The sequence below is a fragment of the Propithecus coquereli genome, unplaced genomic scaffold, assembly GCF_000956105.1.
Source record: "Propithecus coquereli isolate 6110/MARCELLA unplaced genomic scaffold, Pcoq_1.0 Scaffold65, whole genome shotgun sequence".
Lineage (NCBI taxonomy): Eukaryota > Metazoa > Chordata > Mammalia > Primates > Indriidae > Propithecus > Propithecus coquereli.
The window spans coordinates 5,180,311-5,205,223 of NW_012152507.1; the positions used below are offsets into that span (position 1 = coordinate 5,180,311).

Below are 24,913 nucleotides of genomic sequence, written 5' to 3' on the forward strand. Positions count from 1 at the left end.
AGGCATGGTGGCACGCGCCTGTAGTCCCAGCTTCTTGGGAGGCTGAAGCGGGAGGATTGCTTGAGCCCAGGAGTTTGAGGTTGCTGTGAGCTAGGCTGACACCACAGCACTCTAGCCCAGGAAACAGAGGGAGACCCTGTCATACACATATAAAAAAAAACAAAATAAAATAAAAGTAATAAAATATCAATCCTTACAAAAGGTTATAACTACTTGAAAAAGAGGATTAACACTACTAAAATTGAGATAATTAGACAATATGTGACTCCAAGTATGATGCAATATGAAATTTTACATCTAATTAAACTTAGATTTAACTTCAAGTCCTCAGAAAATATATAAGATAGAGGAACTGTTAAATGACATTACAAAAGAGCAATAGCTACGGAGTCCCAAAATATGTAACATTCTACAGAATAACCAACCAGATTTCTTCAATGAAACAATAGCATGGAAACAGAGGGAGAATGGAGGAAACTATTTTAGATTAATAAGGACTTATAAGAGGCTTAAGAGACCTAACCACATGCAATAAGTGAATTTTGTTTGCATCTTAATTGGAAGAAACAACTATATAAAGATGTTTTATAGATAAATATAGGCTGGATATTAGGTGATATTAAAAACTACTGTTAATATCATTAGGTGTAACAATGGCATTGTGATTACATAAGAAAATGTTTTCTTTGTGTGTGTTATTAAGTATTCAGGGTTTAAATGACATGATGTCTCAGATTGTTTAAAATACAAAAGCAAACAAAGGGAGGTAGAAGTGGCAAATAATTATGGAAAAATGAAGATGGTTTGGACAGCTGGTAATAAATTCAGGGATACTGTACTTCCTACTTTTGTTAATATTTAAAATTTTCATAAAAATATTTTAAAATATTTTTTAAAACTCATCAGAATTTTTAAAAAATTAATAAGCATTTCAATGCCTGATGACACAGTCACTAGCAAGAACAGAATTAAAACCAAGGTCTCCCACCTTTTATATCAATGCTTTTTGTATAGTATTATGCTGCTTATACAGTAGTATATCCTCTCAAAACCTTTCTGTTTTATGTTGCATAAAACCACAACCCAAAATATTCCTCACAACTTAAAAAACATACATAAGTTTCATAAGAACTCAGATTTGTATGTTATTTTTATAAACACAATCCAGTGAGTAGGATCAAGTTGATAAATAAACAACACTTACATCTTCTTCTTACCATTTTATCAGAATTTACCAGTAAAAAATTGATTCCAAATTAAATTTTAAGGATCTAGAATTATTAATTTCTAATACTTCTGGATATCTAATATTATCCTATGTTGCTATATCTACCATAAAATCCAAAGATCAACTAATAAGCATCAATGTCTTGCTACACTGAAAGTCTATAAATAATAAATACATTTTACTCACTTTTTTATGGCCATTAAGTTATACTTCATAAGTTGTCACACCACTTGAAAAAATAAATGTTTGATATGTGAAACATAAATTAATAAAAAGCCCTATAATATAGACTGTTTGATTTTTTTAAAATCAATTGTTTTTTGTTAATTAAAAAAAACTTTTTTTTTTTTTTATAGAAATGGGGTCTCGTCCTGTTGCCCAGGCTGTGGTGCAGTGGCACGATCATAACTCACTGCAGCCTCGAACTCCTGGGATCAAGTGATCCTCCAGCCTCAGCCTTCTGAGTAACTGGGACTACAGGTGTGCACAGCCATACCCAGCTAATTTTTTAAAATTTTTGTAGAGACAGGGTCTCAGTATGTTTCCCAGCCTGGTCTCAAACTCCTGGCCTCAAGTAATACTCCCACTTTAGCCTCTGGAGTAACTGGGATTACATGCTTCAGCCACTGTGCCCAGCTCCTAATTCAATTCTTTTCACATTTTATTACTTCATAAATAAAAGTCCTTCATTACTTCACGGACTATTTAGTCCAGCGGTCCCCAAACTTTCTGGCACCGGGGACAGGTTTCACCGAAGACAAATTTTTCCAAGGTTAGGGTGGGGGAGTGGGAGATGGTTTCAGGGTGATTCAAGCACATTACATTTATTGTGCAGTCAAATCTCTCTGCTAATGATAATCTGTATTTGCAGCTGCTCCCCAGCACTAGCATCACTGCCTCAGCTCCACCTTAGATCATCAGGCATTAGATTCTCATAAGGAGCATGCAACCTAGATCTGCTGCTGTTAGCCAACAAAAAATGATGATAACTAAAGCTGTAAGTTGATAAAGACACTGGTGTACAGATGAAAGTGATTTCCCATGATTTTTCAGCTTAACGAGAATATCTTATCCTGACTTAAACCATCAACCATGGATAAAGACAAGCCAGATTTAGCAATCACTTGGTCCAAATATTTTTGAAAACAAAAATTAATTTTATATCATTATTGAAAGCCTTCTAGCTTCTCCTTTAAAAAATCTTAGTTATGGGGATGAAGACTAGTATTTTGAAATCAGTCTGCTAAACTGTTAAACAGAATTAATTGTTTGAAACATTATTCTCTACTGAACTGATATCTGCTCCCTGAGGAAATTCAGGGTAAGTCTACTTTCACTTGGTTAAGACGCCCTCTCTAATATCTGAAGATACTTGCTACAGGGCAAATGCCCCATGCAAAAAATAAAAAGTCCCATTATTCCTTATCCATTCCATAAATATTAATAGCATGGTTTCCAATCCCCTCAGCAATCTACTTCTGCATGCTATCTACTTTAACACAATCTCAAAGTACACTACCTAGAAGAGAACCAGTAATCTATGTATGATGTAAGCAGGATAGAGCACAATGCTGTTATCTCCACTTATTTGTAAAACAGAATTCTACTAATAAAGACTAATAATGTATTCCTTGTTTTCTTGACGTGGCAATATACTGTTATTTATATGGACTTTAGGTTCAAATAAAACACCATGACACTAGTCTCTCCAATTCTGTAAACAAATAGTTAATTTTAATGTGTCAAAAAAAGGAAACCGCTTGATTCTTTGTTTCAACACATAATTTTCTACTTCATCCAAATCACTGATAAAAATCTTGACCAGATTAGAATATAACAGAGACGTGATATATTTTTCAAAAGATACAGACTCTGTGAGAAGCCTTGTCAAAGGCTAAAAAAACAATGAAACTCCATGTATCTCCTGTTGTCCATTTAAGTTTTTAACCTTCAAATGTAAAATATTTCCAAATGAAATAAAGAAAAATCACTTACTTGTTCCTTCTATAAGCAGTTCTTGTCCATGGCTACCCAAAAGTGTCCGAGAAAGAAAAGGTGCAAAATCCACAAAAATCTCTCGTAGAAGAGGAGCTGCCTTTTCCAAAGCATGTTCAAGCCTCTCTGTAATACTAATGAAAAGATGTTAAGTTACCTGAACTTCAATAGAATTTATCAATTTTCTACTTTTTAAAATGAAGCATGTATGTCCATCGAAATATAAATTTATGTGAAATTTCTTTTAAAATTACCTTAAGAGGCATTACTGCTATGCATAGCAGTCCTGCTTGGAATACTCATTTTTATCCTGATCTATCTTGCCATCCTCAGCCCTGACAAACAGCTGCTTAACAACCACTCCAAGCATCAGTTCTTATTGGAAGTCTTAACTGGCCAGTTTAAAGCACTTCCTTTTTAGCCCCATTATAAGAATCTAAAGAAACTCTATTGGCCCAGGATGGTGGCTCACACCTATAATCTCAGCATTTCCAGAGGCCAAAGCGGGAGGATCACCTGAGGCCAGAAGTTTGAGATCAGCCTGAGCTAAACAGTGATAACCCATCCCTACAAAAAAAAATGTTTTTTATTAGCCAGGTGTGGTGGCTCACACCTGAAGTCCTAGCTAATTGGGAGGCTGAGGCAGGAGGATCATTTGAGCCCAGTAGTTTGCGGTTACCATGAGCTATGATCGTATCAATGCACTCCAGCCTGGGTGACAGAGCAAGACCTTGACTCTTAAAAAAAAGACCAAAAACAAATAACTAAAAAAACCCAAAAAACTTCTATCAAATCTTCATCAAATTTGTCTGTTTAGCACTAAACCATCAGCACTTTGAGTTCAAGAACCATGTCTTCATTTTTCAGTTCTCAGCTTCAGCATATAGTACAGTATCAAAAAATACTCATAAACTGCAAGAAACAGTTCTTTTTTACTGAAGACAATAATTCTTTTCTAATTTAATCTGAACTATTTTTTATTTGAAAATAATATACTTTATAGGCACACTTACACTTATCTCAGTTTACATATTAAGATAAGTCTTTGTGACTATATGTACCTATATTCATAAAAACATACAGACATATATTTAAGAAGTTTAAAAAAAGAGTCCCCTGCATTTCAGGAAGTTCAGAGGCATCCACGGCTTTAGTTTCTAACTTACAAATCACATATACACAAAGAGCCACTACTTATCTACTATTTGCACCAGGAGTACTTCAAATTCACACAACCAAGAAAGCAGTTGCTACTGAAATGATCAACACAAACTTACTTAAGTTTCTGCTGTCAATAACCATCTCCTCACAGATACTACCCTAGATACTATTTCCCTCTATATACCCCATAGAACTTTTTATCCTGGATGATATCACAAATAGGAGCCTACACTCAAAGCACCCAGTGCCAACATTTGTAGAGTGCTATGGATTTTCCAATTGTAGTAAGCAAAATCAAGAACTCTCTGGCCACTAAGCCTCCAGTAGTGGAAAATACATTCACAGCATTCCAAATTAAAGTTTGAAATGCATATTGCCCATTAAACAAAGTAAGTGACAGTAAAAACCTATCTATAATTCAGTATTATTGTCGCTTTGGTGAACCGGCTGTCACTTATTAATATTACAGTATTTTCATAGAAGAGGAACAAATCCTAAACTTTCAATTTGCAATCATTTGAAACATAAACCATAAGCTTACAAAAATATTTGTTACACACATAGCAATTATTTTTACCACAAATAGTCACTTCTCATTAACCTTTTGCATCTCATAAACTTTCAAAATAAAGTGAACTTATAAAATATTCCCAAGCTTCTAAATGTTGTATATGAGGAAGGGAGGGAGGGAGGGAATATAGCTAGATAGCTTAAAGAGTCATCAAAAGGTATAAACTACAATATCCAAGTTAGTAGCTTAAATACCTCATATTTGAAACCGGGTCTTGAGAAACTGAACCAACTGCTGGAACTGAGGGCAACTTTGCATTAGATGATCTACTGCCTATAAAAGAAAAATAAACACGTAAGGAATTTTCTGTCTTTAGATACAAGGATTTAAACAAAAAGAATGTCTTTATACCAGTCAACACAAACATTGCATTTGTTAAACATCCACTGCTATTTGGATAACATTAAAAATCTAACAATTAACAAGATTTTTCTTGAATCCTTTCATATAAAAATCTCAGTTACAAGCTCAATTATCATTCCAAGCAATCTTTTTATCCATGGGCTGAAGAGGTAAGAGAAAAGCAAATTCTGATTCACTAAATAAGGTTCACAATTTCTTCTACTTAGCAACAAGTGCCAACAGAAATTTACAAGTAAAAGCAGTTTTTTAAAACAAAGCAAACAAAATAGACAGAGCTGATTCCAAATTTAGCCTTTAACAGTTATCCCTCCATTACCATAAAAACTGGTAGTTTTCAGTCATCAAAGACTTCTGCTATACCCTGATTGCTCATGAGTCTAGTCTGGTAAATATGACCCAAAGGACATCTGAGAAACCTTACTTAAATGATTCAAACAGAATTTACATTCTCTCATTTGTGCCCTCACTGTAATTACAGTACATAACCTGATGTTGCATTTGTCATACTTTATTTCAATTGGTTTTTTAAATGTTTTTGTAACTACTATACCAAACTTTTTGAAAGCAGAGCCTTAATCTTTTCATCCAGCTCTGGAGACTAAAGAACCTGACATATTAAAAGGTCCTCAATCAATGTTAATTGCAGAAATGATTCCTCTAATTATTCCTAATTCCTACATTTTTGTAGATCAATATTCCCACATGGTTTGTACTTCCCTATTTCCTACTATTAGATCATTAAATATGAAATGTCCGATTTCAAATCAAAAGTGTAGTTTATTATATCTCAAACAAGAAGCAGTACAATTAATCAAAGTATGTACCTAAACTGTAAACATCATTTTGCCACCTTAACTGTAGCTTGTTTATGCCTGGATTGGGAGTGGTGATAAAATCATGAAAGGTGTTCTCCACAGCTTGTTGAGAATTATTTTCCCTTGCAAGAAGCAATCCAAAGCCTGGAAGAAGTGGGAGTCGGTTTGTGCAAGGTCTGGTGAATACAGAGGATGACAGAGAGTTTCCAAGTCCAGCTTCTGCAGTTTGAGCTGCATTGCTTGTGTGACATGTGGTTAAGTGCTGTCTTGCAAGAGGATTGGCCTGTCTCTAGTGATCAATCTCGGCTGCTTAATAGCAAGCATCCTCATCATTTCATCCCATTGGCTGCAGTAGACATCCGCCGTAACAGATTGACCAGGTTTCATAAAGCTGTAGTAGATAATACCAGCGCTGGACCACCAAACAGACACCATTAGCTTTTTTTTGGATGAATATTCAGTTTTGGACTGTGTTTTGGCCCTTCATCCTTATCCAATCATTGTGCCAAATGCTTGCAATTATCAAAAAGAATCCATTTTTCATTACATGTAAAAATATGGTGTAGAAATAGCTCACCTTTATGTCCTGACAGCAAAGAAAGGTGAGCTTCGAGATGATTTCTCTTATGATGTTCATTTAATTCATGTGGAACCCATCTATCCAGCTTCTTTTACTTTGCCAATTTGTTTCAAATGGCCCAACATTGTTGGAATAGTAATGTCAAACCTTGCTACTAATTCACAGGTAGGTTGAGATGGATTCGCTTCCACTACAGCTTTCAGCTCATCATTATCCACCTTGGTCTCAGGTCACCCATGTGGCTCATTTTCAAAATTAAAATCACCAGAATGGACCTTCTCAAACCATCAACATACCGTGCATTAATTACTCACATCCTTCCCAGATACTTTGTTGAGGATGTGAGGGTGATCCGGCTGCAACATGTGTCATCCCATTGATCACCAGGGTTGATTCGGCTGACCTGACTGGCTAGGCGGGTATCCCCTTCCTCCCTCACCACTCCGCGTGTCTCCCCTAAAGCTGCGCGCTAAGTCGAAGAGAACAACCTTCCCAGATAGAGAAGGACCATGCTTCCATCAAGGCTATACGAGTAGCTGTGCTCCCCTGCTAGAACCTCCAAACAAGCTCCCAAATACTATGTTGATATTTCGAGCTGTCTGCACTGTACTGTTTCCACGACAGAACTCATATTCGAAAATAACATGAATTTTTTGACTTATCCATGGTTTCACAAAAATCACTTTAAAAATTTTTTGGAAAGATAATCACAAGCCAAAATGTTTGTTTGAAGGACTGAGGATGTACCTTCACAGTAAAAGTAAAACAAGAAATGTCAAATTAAAACGTCAGAGATATCAACTATCAAACTTAGTACTTAAGGAAATGAGGTATTTCATATATAATAACCTAATATTTTATGTCACTATCTTTGTTCAAACTATTGTGTATAATCAATTTCCACCATGTGATCCTATTTCATTCTTTTCAATCAATGTACCCAGATACCCTTAAATATTCTTGTATCTCCATATTATTAAATGACTAATTCATCCTCTTATAGTATAAAATGTTCAAACTGTTTTCTATTATACAAGAGTCATCTTCTTTATGTTTTCATCAAATAACTGTGCTTACAAATTTTACCTAGCAAGAGAAAAACAGTCACCAAGAAATTAACCCTGATAGAGCCAAAGAAGGTATAGGAACAAAAACAATAAACATTATGACAAAGAATGTGTAGAAACAGAAACAACATACATTATGAGAAGTCTTGAAAGAAGGAATCTAGAAGGCTAATTTGGAAGATAATTTACTGATGCCTGAAGAGTTCTAAAAATCTTAAGAAAGTAGGAAAGAAATAACTCCCTGTTTAAGAATCAAGATATAGAAGAATAGAACATCACTCAATTTAAACTAGAAGTCAGACTTAAAGAAACAGACCATTTACTTTCTAAGGCCAATATTAGGAAGAAGAAGGAAGAATGGACACATACAGCATCACATTCCCTTCTATGACACAGGGACCATAAGTATCACTGGAATCTAACTGGGATGGTATCCTGTAGACATGGAGTATGTAGGTGCAGGAGACATACACAATCATGCTTGCAGCTGCAGTACAAGAAGTCAAATTCCTGAAAGCAGTACTCTATTAATAAAAGAGTACCAAGTTAGGGTAAGTACAGACTAAAATCCCATCCCAATTCTATACAGGGACAGACCAAATAAGTAGCAAATAAATTAAGGCAAATAAAACAAAGAATATGCAAAGCTGATAAACAAGGAGGAAGGAGGAGCTCAAAGGATCCTGGAATCTATGCACCATGATGTTTCTGGTTGATTCTCCAAACTTAAGGCATGGGTATCCTGGAAGCATCTATAAGGGATAAAGTGGTATAGACAGAAAGAGAGAGAGAGAAGAGGAAATGCCCATCTTGGATGCAGAAAACAAAGATGATGAAAATAGAATGGAAGGAAAAAAGCAGCCCTCTAATGTGCCAGTCTACATCCTCAAGATTACATAAACTAGAGGAAAAATAGTTGTATAATCTAAACATAATGCCTGAGTATCATGTTGCTAATGATTTGCTTGTGGTAAAGACGAATATCTAAGAATTAAGGGGCTTACTGTGGCTTGGTTCCAAAGCCATAAGCCACAGGAAACCTCCTATATCACCCTGCCCCCAAACGAACTAGACTCAGATTGTGGCAGTAAACATAATCAAATTTAAAAGCCCAGAACTCTAAGAATCTGTAAACATGACTTGTAATAGTTGTAATAGTCATAATTATTATCAGTTATTTTCCCATTGCATCCAAAATAAAAGAATGCTATGCTTTAAAAAGAATAAAGGCCCTCTTTCCCAAACCTTCTTGAACTATTCAGTCTGAAAGCAATTAGAAACAGATCAAGGAAAACATCTGCTTCAGGTTGGAGGCTGCATTAGCCCAGACCTTATTAGAGCTCAAACAGTGTGAGGAGGGAATTTAAGTGAAAGAAGAAACTAAGAAGAACTGTAAAGTAACAGCTTGAAATTAACGGTATCTCTGTGAATTCATGGTTCCAATAGAGAGATGGAAATAACATATGTGAAGGAGAATATTTATTTTATAGGCTTTTACATATAAACTTCTTTATATATGCACACATACACAGTCCCTAACTCTGTTCACTAAGAGGACCCAGAAGCAACATCTTAAGACCTAGGTCTTGGTGTCTAAATACTATTCTCCACTAAAAGAAAAAAAATAGCTGATTTTACATCTGTGGAAGAAAACTACAAAATGAGGCCAGGCACAATGGCTCACACCTGTAATCCTACCACTTTGGGAGGCTGAGGCAGGAGGATGGCTTCAGCCCAGGAGTTCAAGACCAGCCTGGGCAACATAGCAAGACCTCATGTCTAAAAAAATTTTTTAAAAATTAGCCGGACATGGAGAGACCGCCTGCGGGGCCCGTCTCGGGGGAACCGCGGCCCCCCGAGGTCGCCGTCCCGCCACCCCGAGGTTGGCCGGGCGGACACGCACGGATGGCCCCATGCGGCACCTGCACAGCTACTGAGCGACAGTATTTAGACACATACGATGAGGCCTCCGTTTGAATCTTGCCCAGATGCTGCAAACGCCAGGCTGGAGATGAAATGAAAAAGCAAAACGGGTATTCTCAAGAAAATAATTCAGTTCAAACCAGAATGAAACACTACCAAAACTTTCTTCTAGACTACGAGCCATTCCCTCTGTTACAACATGGTGAACTTGGAACCCTTGCATGCTGCTGGCAGGAATGTAAGACAGTGCAGCTGCTTTGGAAACCAGTCTGGTAGTTCTTCCAAAGGTTAAACAGCAACTCTAAGCCTAGGTGCATACCTAAAAGAAATGAAAACGTAACGTCCTCACAAAAACTTGAACGTGAATGTTCATAGCAGCACTATTCATAATAGCCCAAAACTGGAAAAAACCTCAAGGTACATCAACTCATGAATGGATGAAGAAAACATACATCCATACAGTAGACACAGTGGGACATACTGCAGTATGACAAGAAGCATGGTTCAGGCCTGAAAAGCAGTGAAGCACTGACACACTATAGCACCGTGAGAGAAGCCAGACGCAGAGGCCACAGGCTCTGTGGCTCCATTTATATGAAACATCGAGAACAGGCAACTCCAGAGAGATAGAAAGTAGATGAGTGGTTGCCAGGGGCAGGGGGGATGAGGGTAACTGCTAAAGGGTTGGGCTGTCAACGGAAAAGAAGCCAAACTCTTTATGATAATTTAAAGACGGTTATTCTGGGCCAAATTTGAGGACTGTGGCCACGCCCAAGAAGCCTTGAGCAAGTGGTGTCAGTAGGGTTACAGTTTGGTTTTATACATTTCAGGGAGACAGGAATTACACATAAAGTTGTAAATCAATACATGGAAGGGGTACATTGGTTAGGCCTAAAAAGGCAGGACATCTCAAGGTGGGGGCTTACAGGTTATAGCTGGGTTTAAAGACTCTTTGACTTGTAATTGGTTAAAGAAATGAAGCTTTGTCTATAGGCTTGGAATATTTTAAGATAAGGAGTTGTTAATCAGAGATAAGATACCTGCCATACGTTTGTGTGTAAACTGAGGATCTGCAGGTTTGTCTTGCATATCCTTAGGCCAGTCCATGGGTTATAAAGGATGTCTCCAAGAAGGGAGGGAGGGCAGGATGAGGCATGTCTGACCTCCTTTCTCATAGTAACTCAGTTTTAGGGTATCCCCTTAGCCAAGAGGGGGTCCATTCAGTCAGCTGGTTGGGGGGAGGTCCTTAGGATTTTATTTTAGTTCACAGGGTTGCTTGTTGGGATGATGGAAATGTTCTAAACTTGATTGCATAAACTCATAACTACACTGGAAACCACTGAATCGTACACTTTAAATGGGTGAAGTATAAAAAAAAAAAAAATTAGCCGGACATGATGGCACATGTCTACAGTACCAACTACTTGGGAGGCTGAGGCAGGAGGTCGGGAGGCTGAGGTAGGAGCATCACTTTAGCCTAGGAGTTCAAGGCTGCAGGAGTGGTGATCATGTGACTGCACTCTAGTTTGGGTAACAGAGTGAGACTCTTGTCTCTAAAATTCAAAAAAAAAAAAACTTTAAAAAAAAAGATGCTGTACACTGACAGAAAACACTTCACCAACCAACAACAACCAAATCAATTTCAAATTGAATCCTAACTCTCACTATTAGGCAAGTTTCTTTAATAATAACTATATACTTAAGGGTTTGTTATAAGACTGAAATGTTCTGAGAAGCATCAAGGGTTAGCTCTAGTTTGAATACAGGCTCTGCCATTTACCAATTATGTGACCTTGAGCAAGTTACTTAAGCTCTCTGTGCTTTAGTTTTCTCATCTATAAAATTAATAGTGATTACTTCACTATTAATTTAAGAATTAAATTAAAGTACTTAGAAAGGGCCTGGGCCATATTAAACGCACAATGTATGATAGCTTCCTTTCTTTAAAATATTTAAAGAAAGTAATCATGTTTCATTTTAGCCTGTACTTCATTTCAGGCTAAAAACACACCCAAATTCATCAACAGTTATTCATGTGACATAGAAGTATAGATAAATGAGATGAAGCTTATAAAGAATCTTTTTAAAAATTCACTTAAAAAATTAAGGAAAACAAAGAATTAATCCCAGATTTAACTGTTATAAAAAGTGGAGTTCTACCACTTTCATTTACCAAATCGGTATAAAACAAAAACTAGCCATAAATGTTTGGTACATCTAGTCACTGTCCTCTAGAGGAAAATACTTTTCTTAAAAGCCTGTCACCACCTCACACCACTCCCAGAGTATGCTCAAGCTCACTTCCATGGTATCTTGCATTTTAATTCAACTTGCTTTTTTAGGCAAGGCAAATAAAGTTAGTTCTGGGTATAGATAAGCAGAGCCAGGATCTAATCAGGGGGGTTGTGGATTTAACTGATTAAGAAAAAGCAAAGATCTGGGGCAACATGACCTTCCTGAAACATCCTTGGTCTTTAGGTAGTACTTGATCAATAATCACCAGTTCTGATTATCAAGTCTCAGCCAAATATAACAATTCAGAAATCTGGACTACTTGATCCTCCACAGGCTTAGTTTCTTTGGGAGAATGGGCAATGCAGCAATCTTCCACAATTAACCTCAGGATAATTACCGAGCCCATCTCTTAGAGTGAGCATATTCCTAGTACAAAATCAACTTAACTATTCTTTATGCTTTATTTTCCACAACATTCTTCCTTTCCCTTTCCCTTGATAATCAAAGTTGACTTTCCTTTTCACTGGGAATTGTGTTTTACTGACCTTTAGACCATCCCCACCATCCTGGCTCAACTGAGAGCTAACTGTACCTGAAAACTCTAACCAAGTAAGATCGGGATGCATAGGAGTAATTTACAAATGAAGCTAAAGCACACATTTCTTCACGCTGATGATTTATTGAAGTACACACATCAACTCCCATTTCACCATAAAAATATTTCCATTTTTGCATTTTTCACAATAAAATCTCAAATTAGAGGGCAAAACAAGGTGCAGTTGAAAAAAAGTTTCCCCCTTAAGTATCTGGCATTTCTGAGAGTCAGGTCCAGTATCTACCTACATTCATGCACAATACTCAGTAAAGTACTTCAGTGACCCAATAGCTTTATTATACTTAGTAAATGACACATGCAATTTTCTAAATTCTTGATAGCAATGTGATCATTAAACCACAGTTGGTCACTGACTTCTATTTCCCATGACTAATTAAATATTTCTCAGCTTTATTTTTTTAATTGGTGGTAGTTTTTAAAGACTACATTTACTGGAATATATCAGACATTTTCTCTAGAAGGACTATTAATAGTTTTTCTTGAGCTTTTCTGAAGTTGATACGAAGGAACACATAAAGCCCCATCTACTTAAAAGTAAAGATGAAAGTAATGAATACCCCAAAAAATGTTTGTATAAGGCTTTAGGCAGTAGTTGTAAAACAAAATTAGCTTTTACTGTGCTGACACTAATTTTAACAAGATGAAATGCATTAAAAATTTGAAATAGAGAAGGAACACTTTGGCTATAAATAAGACAATAACAAAAATTACTGCCTCATACTACCCTAGAAATAATGCCAATTTTTAAACCTAGAAGAGAATATAGCAGAAAGAGATTTTTTACAAAGTAGTCTTTTTTTTTTTTTTCTTTTTTTTTGAGATAGGGTCTATTCTGTCATGCTGGAGTGCAGTGGCCTCATCATAGCTCAAAGCAACCTGGAACTCCTGGCCTCTCCGCCTCCCAAAGTGCTAGAATTACAGGTGTGAGTCACTACCAAAGCCAAAAGTAGTCTTTTTAAATCATAAGAAGACACCTTACCAATAAGGATAAATAAATTAACCAGCAATAATTACAAGAAAATAAATCACATGAAAGAATAAACTAAAAATATTGCTAGTTTCATATAAGGTTGTCCTTCATTCCTGCCAGAGAGAAAAATGTAATTCCCAAATACATTGTGCAATTTTTTCAACTCAGACAAAAACATAAATTCATGAAAAATGTTTCAAATTAATTTAACATCAAATATTTCCAACAGATGATCACCATATGTAAATGCAGAAGCTACTTCCAACATGTAGAATGATACTGACTTATCTTTTCCTTATCCTAGCACTGATAAACTGGCTCCTTCAAACTGACAGTTTTCCAGACACTCAAAAGAACAAAAAGGAACATGTAAATATATCATCTGTCTAGCATTCTGTCCAGGGAGTTGCCAATTGTTTATTCAAGGTCCCTTAGGGTCTAAATAACTAATGTCCCTTGAAATGAAGAATCATTAAACCAAATGCCAATTTTTAATCCTTAAACACTTATATTGTATTTGTGTATTTCTCTCTTGCTCGCTCATTAAATAAATGAAACTTTTACTGATTGAATAAAGATAAGCCTCTTGGCCAAAATCTTATATAAAGCGAAGATTATGACTCAAAGATTTCCCCGATATTAAAAAAACTTAGTAATGTGCATGGCTCTGATAAACAGAATAGAGCCTAATATTGTAGTAAATAATAGAATTACTAAATTTAGCAAATTAGCAAACACCCAGCATATAAATTACTGAAGAAAAGTATACTTAGTTCCTTTATTGAGCTAGAGCTTCAATTTTGGTTTAATCATTTATGTTTTGTAGCTTGGTCGAAAAACAGCATATTTGAAAAGGAATAATGACATCATAAAATACAGAAGGGATACTGTATTCAGAGGAAATTAAATCTCTGCTGATTTAAAATTTAATTTAATTTAAAATTTGCTGACATAAAATTTAAATATTTTGATATATTCACTAAAATCCTGTTTTCTTTTTTATTTTCTTTGAAAATATACATATACAAAAGGGTATGCCTTATCCTTTGATGAATATCTTCTACCACTTATTAAGGAAGAGCTGCCATTGTTGCTATTAGACTATGGTTTTTTTACTGCATAAAATGCTACAGATGCCAAGGTATACTATTCAAACTGAAATTTGAAATTTGTATACTAAAAAAGTTTTGTGTGCTAATTATAGTTTTGATAATGTACACTGTTTCAAAATGCAACTGTGCAAATCCTCAATTGTTGCGCTAAATTATAAAATTACTTCCACGATAATATTTTGATAGAAAAAACTTTGACCTCACATAAAGTTGACAAGCTTTAATTCTTTTCCTGGGATCAGAAGCTATCCAATCTTAGTTTCTCTTTGATTGTACCACATGTAAAATTTAGAAATCTCATTCTGACAGTAAAATTTCCAAACAGTCTAAACTTTTCTGCTATGAAACTCATATGTTTTATATTCACATGATTTCTTCCAAAGAAATTCCCATTTGCACTAATATGCTGTACTAACCAATAATCTGTTATTGAATTTGAACAGTTCATTTTTTGTTGCTGACTAATTATAAAAATTCAGAATTGTAGTAATTACAAGACACAAAGGCTTAGGTCAATAGGGACAGGTATTAACTGTGCTTTTATATAAAGAAAATAATCCAAGAACAAACCAAGACTAATACCTAATTTACCCAGATCTGTAAGAATAAACTGCCCTGCTCAGCACACAATTTCAACAACTATCAATTCATCCACAATTTTTTTTCCCAAATCCTGCTTGAAACAGGAGAAAGAAAATAAACTTCAATACTGATTTATTTAATATATATTCATTTATTTACATATACAGATGCTGCTTGACTTACAATAGGGTTATATAAATCATAAGTTGAAAATTTCAGATGATCCCCGCTTTATAATGGTTCAACATTTTTTGACTTTACAATAGTGGAAAAGCAGTGTGTATTCAGTAGAAACTGTAATTCAAATCTTGAATTTTGACCTTTTCCCAAACTAGCAATTTGTATTATGAAGCCAGTCGGCCACACAATCATGAGAGTAAACAAAACAGATGGTTTTGCTCAACTGCAGGCTAAAGTAAGTGCTCTGAGCATGTTTAAGGTAGGCTAGGCTAAACTATGATGTTCAGTAGGACAGATGCATTAAATGCATTTTCAACTTAAGATATTTTCAACTTACAACGGGTTTATCATGATGCAGCCCTATGTCAGCCAAGGAGTATCTGTATCATAAGTCATGCTTACAACAATTAAATTAGTACACAGTTGAACAAAATCATCTAACATAAAGCCTATTTTATAACAAGGTGGTGGATGTCTCATGTAATTTATTGAATACTCTATTGGAAATGAAAAACAGAATGGCTGTACAGGTACCTGAAGTACAGTTTCCACTGAATGTGTATTGCTTTCACACCACTGTAAAGTTGAAAAATCGCAAAGTTGGAGACCCTCTGTATATTTATCAGTTTTTTAAATAGCAGATAACTTAAATCTAGAGACTCAGCAAAAAGAAAACAAAAATCTATCAGTTAAAAATATTGACCAGGGAGAGACAACTCTTTATTTGGGGGAAGGGGGGTTGAATTTCAAGTGAAAAGAGTACTTAACAAGGTACAAGGGCAAGTATGGTAAGCAAAAGCATGTAAAAGTAAGAAGTAGGAAAACTAAAAACACTAGATTAGGTTAGATTTTCTTATCATGGCATCAATTAACAGAATGGAATAGAAGTAATAAATTGAAATGGAGAAACCATATGATAGTGACAAGAGCATAGCGCAAGAGGATGAGGAAACTAAAAATCGGATGTGGAAACCGAAACAAATAATAAAAACAAAGACCATCATCACAAAGAGGACTTGGAATGATTGAAAAAGGAATAAACTATTAAAAAAAAAAAAAAAGAGAGAGCTTAGGGAGGAATAGAAAATAACTGAAAATTCCACCTAAAAATGGAAAAAATTGGTAACTATTTGAGAAACATCACCATGATGCATTATACAAAATTGAAATAATAGGGAAATAAGTTATATTATAAGCTAGATCAATAACACAGGGTTTTGTACATTTCACCAACAAATACAATAGTCTTCACGACAGCAAATTATTTTGTAATTCTGCACACAGTTTTTCAGGGTTAGTACTTTTTTTTTTTTACAATAGATTTACTGGAAAAAGTACAATGGCTTCAAAAAGAAATGTATAATACTGTTTCATGTTAAATATCACCCATATGTCTCAGCTTTCTCTCTGCTACTTACCTCTTCTGAAAACTCCATGATTTAAATTTTGAAGAATATACTTAAAAGCAAAAGTGTCCTATTTACTGTGCCCCATAAACTGAAATTCAAGAGCAGCATATTCAAAATAAGAGGAAAATATTCTACTCAGTTAACTCTGAACTGCTGAAATTATTGCATTTGCTCTGAGAAGTTACTGAGAAATTCACTATCACTGAGTTAAAAAGATGGCAAGAAAAAGGTTCACAGACATCAATAACTATTGTATTTTTTTCCAAAAGAGGCTAGTCTAGAAAAACCATAGTTGACTTTTTAAAACAGGACTTTGGAGGGGGATGGAGGAGCAGGAATCTGCATATCCAACTCCAAATGGATTACCAAATTATTTCTTTTCCAAAGGAAAAAAGAATCATCAGAGTATAATGGAATAGGCCAGGCACAGTAGCTGTCTGTAATCCCAGCACCCTGGGAGGCTGACACAGGAGGACCACTTGAGTCCAAAAATTTGAGATCAGTCTGAGCAACACAGTGAGATCCCATCTTTACAAAAAATAAAGATTAAAAAAATAGCCAAGCTGATAGCACGTGCCTGTTGCCCTAGCTACTCAGGAGGCTGAGGTGTGAGGATCACTTAAGCCCAGGGGTTCAAGAATGCAACTGAGTTATGATGGCACCACTGCACTCCAGTCTGGGTGACACAGTGAAATCCTGTCTCTAAAAAAATAATAATAAGAGTATAATGGAACAATAAAGAAGATTAAAAATCTGATAGACTTTTATACTTTTTCCTCTGTATTCCTCACTAAGCCACAGATGAAAAAAAAAATGTACCATACTATTGCAAGAAATTAGTAACAGAGGAAACCAGAGAGAAGGAGATGAGGAGGTATATGAGAACTCTCTGTAGTTTCTCTGTAAACCTAAAACTGATCTAATAATTATTTTTTCCTAAGAATAAAAATAATACAAGACTACTGATGAAATTTTGGAAAAGATACTAAAAGTAAATTTTGAAAATCAAAATTGCCAGTAGTCCAACTACACAGAGATAATCAAGTAACTTCACAGTAAACTAGTATATACCTTATATAGTTATAATTATATGGTGTGTAAAGAATTATATATAACATTTTTTTTACTTAACCTACTGTGAACATTTTGTCTTATCACTAAACACTATAAAATTTGTAAGAAATTAATCACAGTTAAACTTTGGAAAAAATTATTTTTGTTAACTCAAGTGAAATAATAGTGAAAAAAACAAGGAAGACAAAAGAAATAAACAATCATAGTATTTGTTTCTGGGATACATGATTATGTAGTACACAACAAGGAAAAAGAAAAGTCCCTAACTACTGACAAATAGCAATATCAAGTTTGGAGCAAAACTCTCCAAAATATACTAGTTTGCCAAATAAAGGTAGAACAGCAGAATAGAAGGTAAAACCTTGTCTGAGATGTCCCAAAAGAAGAAATAAAAGCATTATTTCTGATCTTAACACAATCCACCAAGTCTTTCCTTCAAAATTCCTTAATTTTTCATTAATCTCTTTCTAGACTCACATGAATCCTTTTAGGGATACGATACCCTATTTTGCTTTTTATTATTAATAATAAAACCTTATTAATTTTTTATGAAACAGCACAAGATCTGGAAAAATACTACTGATACAAAATAACATCCCCTGTGTCCTAACTTCTTTTTTTTGAGACAGTGTCTTCGTCTGTCACCTGGGCTAGAGTGCAGTGGTGTCATTATAACTCACTGCAACCTCAAAATCCTGGGCTCAAGCAATCCTCCTGCCTCAGCCTCCTGAGTAGCTAGGACCACAGCCATGCACCATGATGCCCAGCCAATTTTTCTATTTTTTGTAGAGGCGGGGTCTCACTCTTGCTCAGGCTGGTCCCGAGCTAATGAACTCAAGCAATCTTCTCACCTTGGCGTCCCAGAGTGCTAGGACTACAGGCGTGAGCCACTGTGCCTGGCGGCCTAACTTGGTCATTTTAAACGGCACATTTTTTTAAGTTTACCTAATATCACCACCAAGCTTCCCATTAACGTATAGGGAATTAGGATCCTGCATCCGTACATATGCTTTTGTACTTGGAAGGAATGTAAAAGAAGAGATGGACAAAAATAAAATTGCCATTAGAGTTGCTGAACTAGTATGACCAGAATGATGCTGTATTTCAGAGTAGCATTCCCTTTCCAATCCTCTAATTTCAGAAAAATATGCAAAAGAAAACAATGTAGTACATACTATATAAACATTTGACAATCAATAACCAGATTAAAAGACTACATACAATCAAGACTTTCTTATTTAAACCACTATCTATATACATCTTCTCAAGTACAGGGAAAGGAAAAAACTATTTTTATAATCCACCCAACCAGTAGCAACTAATCCATCACACACTAACAGGTTTCAGTGGAGAAAATGCTGAAATCCCTGACTTAATTTAATTTTAATCAAATTTATTCAGAAAATAAAAATATAAAAGCACAAAGGTTTCTAATGTGCCCAACAAAACTTAACTTTATCAAAATCCTACACTTTGCTAAAATTTTAGATCTAAAAACTTTTTTGTAGAAATCATTGATTTTAACTAACTCACCTGGTGATTCTCCTCCCACATCTGAGGCTTGAGCTGAATCTACTGAAGAAACCACACTGACAGTGTTGGTAGGTATACTTGTGGTAAGTGTAGAAGGTAAGACTGTTGATTTTTTTGTTGCAATGATGACACTTCTGTAATAAAAAAAAAAAAAAGAAACAGATTGAAAAACACAAATGATCACTTGCATTACTTACATGAATTTCTGAATTTTGAAATAGAAACCAGGTAGCTAACTCATTCTGGTTTGGGTTTTGTTTGTTTGTTTGTTTGTTTTGTTTTGTTTTGCTTTGAGATAGGATCTCATTCTGTCACCCAGACTGGAATGCAATGGTGCAATCACAGCTCACTGCAGACTTGAACTCCTGGACTCAAGTGATCCTCCTGCCTCAGCCTTTCTAGTAGGTAGGACTACATGCATACACCACCATGTCTGGTTACTTTTTTATTTTATTTTATTCTATTTTATTTTATTTAGAGATGGGGTCTCACTATATTGCCCAGGCAGATCTCAAATTCCTGGGCTTAAGCAATCCTCCCACTACAGCCACCCAAAGGGCAGGGATTACAGACATGAGCCACCACGCCCAGTCCCTTATTTTCTTTCTTATTTCTATTTGGATGTACAATTTAGAATTTTCTCCCAACATGAAATATCTATAATGCTATTCATAATTATCTGTGTTTCAATTTTTTTAGAACAATGTCCTATGGAAATAGAACAATTTATTTTAACATTTAAACATATTCACTACAGTATTTTTTAAATTTAGAATCATCTTTAATTATCTAACAAATAAAATATAATGAAAAGTATATAAAAAAAGAAATGTTGGCACTCAAGTAGAAAAGTAACTTTTTCTTAACCTCAGAATTGAAGCAGAAAACTCACCATGTTTCTACAAGGATTTTAAAGCATTACTAATTTGAAATCATAAAACCTTAGAAACCTTATAAGGTAAAATAAAAAAAAAATGGAGATATAAACAATTTGCTAACATGTATACAACTGAAGTTTTTCTTTTTTAAACCCCAGAGAGTATATCCTTCAGTAATATCATATGGAAAAACAATGCATAGGAGGAATAAACAGTAGATGCAAAAATGTCAAATAATCAAAGTTGTTCATCTTGTGTATTATTCAAACACAGGTATTTATGATATGCCAATTTCAATTAAACTGTAATACTTTATACCAAAATAGTAACTAAAAGACTTTGTTAAGCATAACTTAAAAGGCATTTTTAATTGAATTTACCTCCATAAACATGCAAAATCCAGTCAATGAGGTAAAGAGGACAGCTGATATATAATGCACTCCCACAGCAGTGCTTACTTTTAATTACCTGGTGTTAACCATAAGCCTAAAGACTTCAACATTCAATTTATTTAATCACATCTTTTGTTGACAATACTGTAACTGCAAGCTGCAAGTATTCCCATAATAGCTTTAAAGTATTCAATTTCTAAACAAAGTTACTTAGGTACTTGATCCCAATAAATGCATTCAAAAATAAAAATTATGTAATTCAAATATTTTAAAAATACATTTTTGTTGTTATTTCAAAAAGAGATAACACAAAGCAAAATAGGTTCCGTTTTACTTCAGTGCCTATCATGTGAGGGCAAACACTGTTGCCAATTAAATCAAGTTCTCTTGTGCTAGGCATAGCTTATTCAATGTACTTGCGGGTAGCTGGTGTCACATCATTATAAGGGTGACTGCCAATGTTAACTATACACTAAAAAATAGAAGCAACAGCCACCTGAGCCCCCAATCCAAAATGGTGTGCTTAAATCATGGCAGCTTATATCAGATGAAGATTATTGACTTACGGGGGAGTAGATATGACCTATGTGTGTCTGTGTGTGTGTGTGTGTACATGTGTGCTGGTGGTACATTCAAAAAACAATACATGTAATTTGTATACTTCCTACTCTAGGGAAACATTTATAAACTATTGCTTAAGAAAATCTCTATCCTCTAGCAACCTATTTTTTGAGGGGAAGGGAAGGAGAAATATGGAGAATGTATGTTCATATTTGTTCACAAAAGAAAGAACCAGCAAAATCTAGTTTGTTCATACAATAAGTAAGAACTGACAGGAGCAAGAGAAAATAATATTTAGAAAAATGAAATTGCTTTTTCTATAATCAAAATTTAAGATATATACCTACCTACCCTATGACCCAACAATTCGACTCCTAGATAATTTCCCCAAGAAAACGTATGTCCACAAAAAATGTGCAAAATAATGTTCACACATGCTTTATTTATAATAGCCCCAAACTGGAAACAGCAAATGTTCTTTAGGCAGAAAAATTAACTTTTTAAAATAGTAGTATGCTTACGCAATGAAATATTATTCAGCAATAAAAGGAAACAGACTACTGATAAACATAACAACATGAATAAACCTCAAAAGCATTATGCTGAATGAATGAAACCTTATACTAAAGAACACAGGCTTTGTGTTTCTTTTTACATGAAGTTCTAAAACAAGCAAAACTAATCCATGCTAGGAAAAAAACAGAATAGTAACTGCCTCTGGGAAATGGAGATGAGGACTGGCTCAGAAGGGGAAACTTTCAAGACTGATGATATCTTGATGAGGACTTTGTGTTACACAAGTGCCAAATGGTGTTTAAGACTTGTCCTTTTCATTATATGTAAATTTTACCTTAAAAAACCATATTGTTCTCTAGTTAGAGAGCTGCATGCTGAAGTGTTTAGGAGTGAACAGATGCCTATAACTCACTTTGAAATTCATCAAAAAATAAGATTGATTGATGGATATATAGAGAGTTATTACATGATGAAGTAAACAGGGCTAATGGACTTTTGAATCTATATGACGGGTCTATGAGTGTTCACTGCACAATTCTTTCAACTTCTCTATATGATTGAACATTTTCATATATCTGGTAACAAAAAATTTATTGCAAATGTTCCATATATGCACAATCCCTATCTATGCAAGAAGACATGGTTAATTAAACACAGCAAAAGAACTTGACTTCATTTCTAATTCTTTAGTCTCTTGCTGTTAATAATGCTTTCAGCCATGAATAATACCCATTCTTTTATTCAGTTCAGTAAACATTTATTGTTCAAGATCTTTGGCATATTCTCAGGAATAATACATCTAAAGTATGGCTTCCTACATAAATTTACTTTTAACCCAGCATTCCTCACAAACTTCTGTAACATGGTCTTATAGTTCCCTAAGCATGTTGTATCATTTCAAAATTCCAACCCTTTGTATATTCTCTTCCTCAGCCGAGATGTCTTCCTCTCAGTCCTGCTTAACAGCAAACCTCCCTTTTACCTTTCAAAACCTTGCTCAAAGGTAAGCCTCCCCAAGCTCCCCAAATCAAAGTTCATAATGTATTATTCTTTGTGCTCCCACAAAATCTTGTTATGTAATATGAAATTATAAATTCTAACAGCAGCTATCATTTATTAAGTACTGACAATATGCCAAGAATGATTATTCAATTCTCAAAACAATCCTAAGGTAGATATTACTTCCATTTAAAAAATTTAAAAAGTAAAGCTCAGAAAGGTAAAGTAACTTACCAAAATAAATGGAAGAATTGCCCTGCAACCTAGGTTTGTCTAAAACCTAAAATCGCAATGATTCAATTAAAAGGACATTAGGCAGCAGGAAAATTTTGGGATATTTTCATACTCTTTACCAACCATTTTCATTATTATTATAAAGTTTCAATATAAATGACTAAAATCTTCAACAGAGGAGATGTTTAACTCCAACCATGTTTATCTTGCTGTATATAAGTGTAAATCTAATTTAGTAATGCATGTCCTAGTTTACAAAAATAATCCAGGAACTTTAACTTACCAGGCCTTAAGAGTGATCATGCAGAAACTAAGAATTTCACATTATCATTTTATAAGAATCACAAAGAAAATACAACACCCACTTGACAAAACTTCGAGAGCCTACATCCTAGGCAATGTTCTAGGGGATATTCCTGGCACCTTTCTCAGGCTACAGCTTAAGTTTCTACTTAAGAAAAAAATTGAAATCTTTTTTAATGTTTAAGAAACAATTATGTGAACTTTTTATAACTGCCATGAATTTTAACAGAAAGTACTTCAAACTTTTTAGCATAAAGAATTTGGAAAGTAAATAACCAGTTATGCAAGCTAGTTTTTCAAGCTGTCAACTAAAAACTAAATATTAAAGAGATAAAATTATACTTATTGTAGTTCATTCCTTTATGGACTCACTAACTTTAATGAATACTTAATATCTGTGAGGCACTATGCTAAAAAAATATGTAAACTATCTCATTTATATTTGTAACAATCCATGAGGTTAGTAGTACAAATTATCATTCCCATTTTACATATGAGAAAAGTAATTTTCCTAAAGTCCCACACATCACAAGTAAAAACACCGTTTTGGTTTTTTACCTGAACAAGGGAGACTATTCTCTTTTGATGGTTCCTTTTAATTTATTAACAATAGGCAAATAGCAACAATGTCTTCAAGATCAGTAAGGTTCAGACAGTCCATTACAGAATTATATCAGTTTCAAACGTCACAAACCTTCACACAAATGCTATTTTATTTAACTTGCAAATAATTCACTAAAGGAGAAAAGAGCATTTACCTTACCACTTTAGTCCCTAAGGATCCAGTTGAAAAGCCAGACCAGCCCTTGAACTTTATCAAGATAAGTCCCTGACATCCACTAATCACCACAGAGGATCTTCAAATTAGATAAGAGCAAGAATTTTGGCATGGGAATGAACACAAACACCTTTCTGTGCACAAAAGCCCACAACCTGGCAGTCTTTCAGCAAGGTTTCACTCATGTAGCTGTTACTCTAAACTTTCCAGCTATTGCTTGGAAGTTGATAATTCTTAAGATATGAGGAGAGTTGTGATTTCTGACACAGCATTCCTGAGATAAATACATGATCAGAGGGATGCTTTGAAATTCCCAAAGATCTTCCACTAGTACATGACTGCATGAAAGTTTTTCAAAAGGTGTCTCTAGCTAAGAAAAAGAGGGGTAAAAAACAGAGCAGTTTGCTTGCCATAAGATAATATATTTAACACATACCAGACATGTTAAGTTCCACAGAACATCCTGGAAAATGCTATCATCAAAATTACCCTTTCTTTTCTATTTCAAGAAACCCCTTAAAATGTATGACCTAAACATAGTTTCCTAAATAAGTTCATAATCGACTTACTTAAGGCATCAGTAAAGCATAGATTTAATTTCTACACTATTTAAAAGAAATAAATGCTATAATATATAAAATTTTGACCATTAATAAGGAAATCCTTTTCTTCAACTATAAGATAGATTAAATTTAAAAATCTAGCCCCACTTAAATATTTCTAAATACTCAGTCCAACATTAACATAAATTCAGATTATAAAAATTAAGAATATACCAAAAAAACACTGATCATTTATACCTCTTCCCACCCTCAAAATACAAATACAGCCATTGTTA

The 24,913-nt window shown here is 34.6% G+C and overlaps 1 protein-coding gene across 1 annotated transcript in view; it reads right to left on the bottom strand.

The window, feature by feature from the left end:
- LOC105822942 (lipopolysaccharide-responsive and beige-like anchor protein) overlaps nucleotides 1–24,913 on the bottom strand; it is a 587,311-nt gene that overhangs the window by 525,340 nt on the left and 37,058 nt on the right. Inside the window, exons 6-8 of the mRNA XM_012660015.1 lie at nucleotides 19,415–19,548; nucleotides 5,150–5,228; nucleotides 3,224–3,357 (exon numbers count right to left, since the gene is read on the bottom strand). Coding sequence (XP_012515469.1) covers nucleotides 3,224–3,357; nucleotides 5,150–5,228; nucleotides 19,415–19,548 — 347 coding nt within the window. The remainder of the gene's footprint in view (nucleotides 1–3,223; nucleotides 3,358–5,149; nucleotides 5,229–19,414; nucleotides 19,549–24,913) is intronic.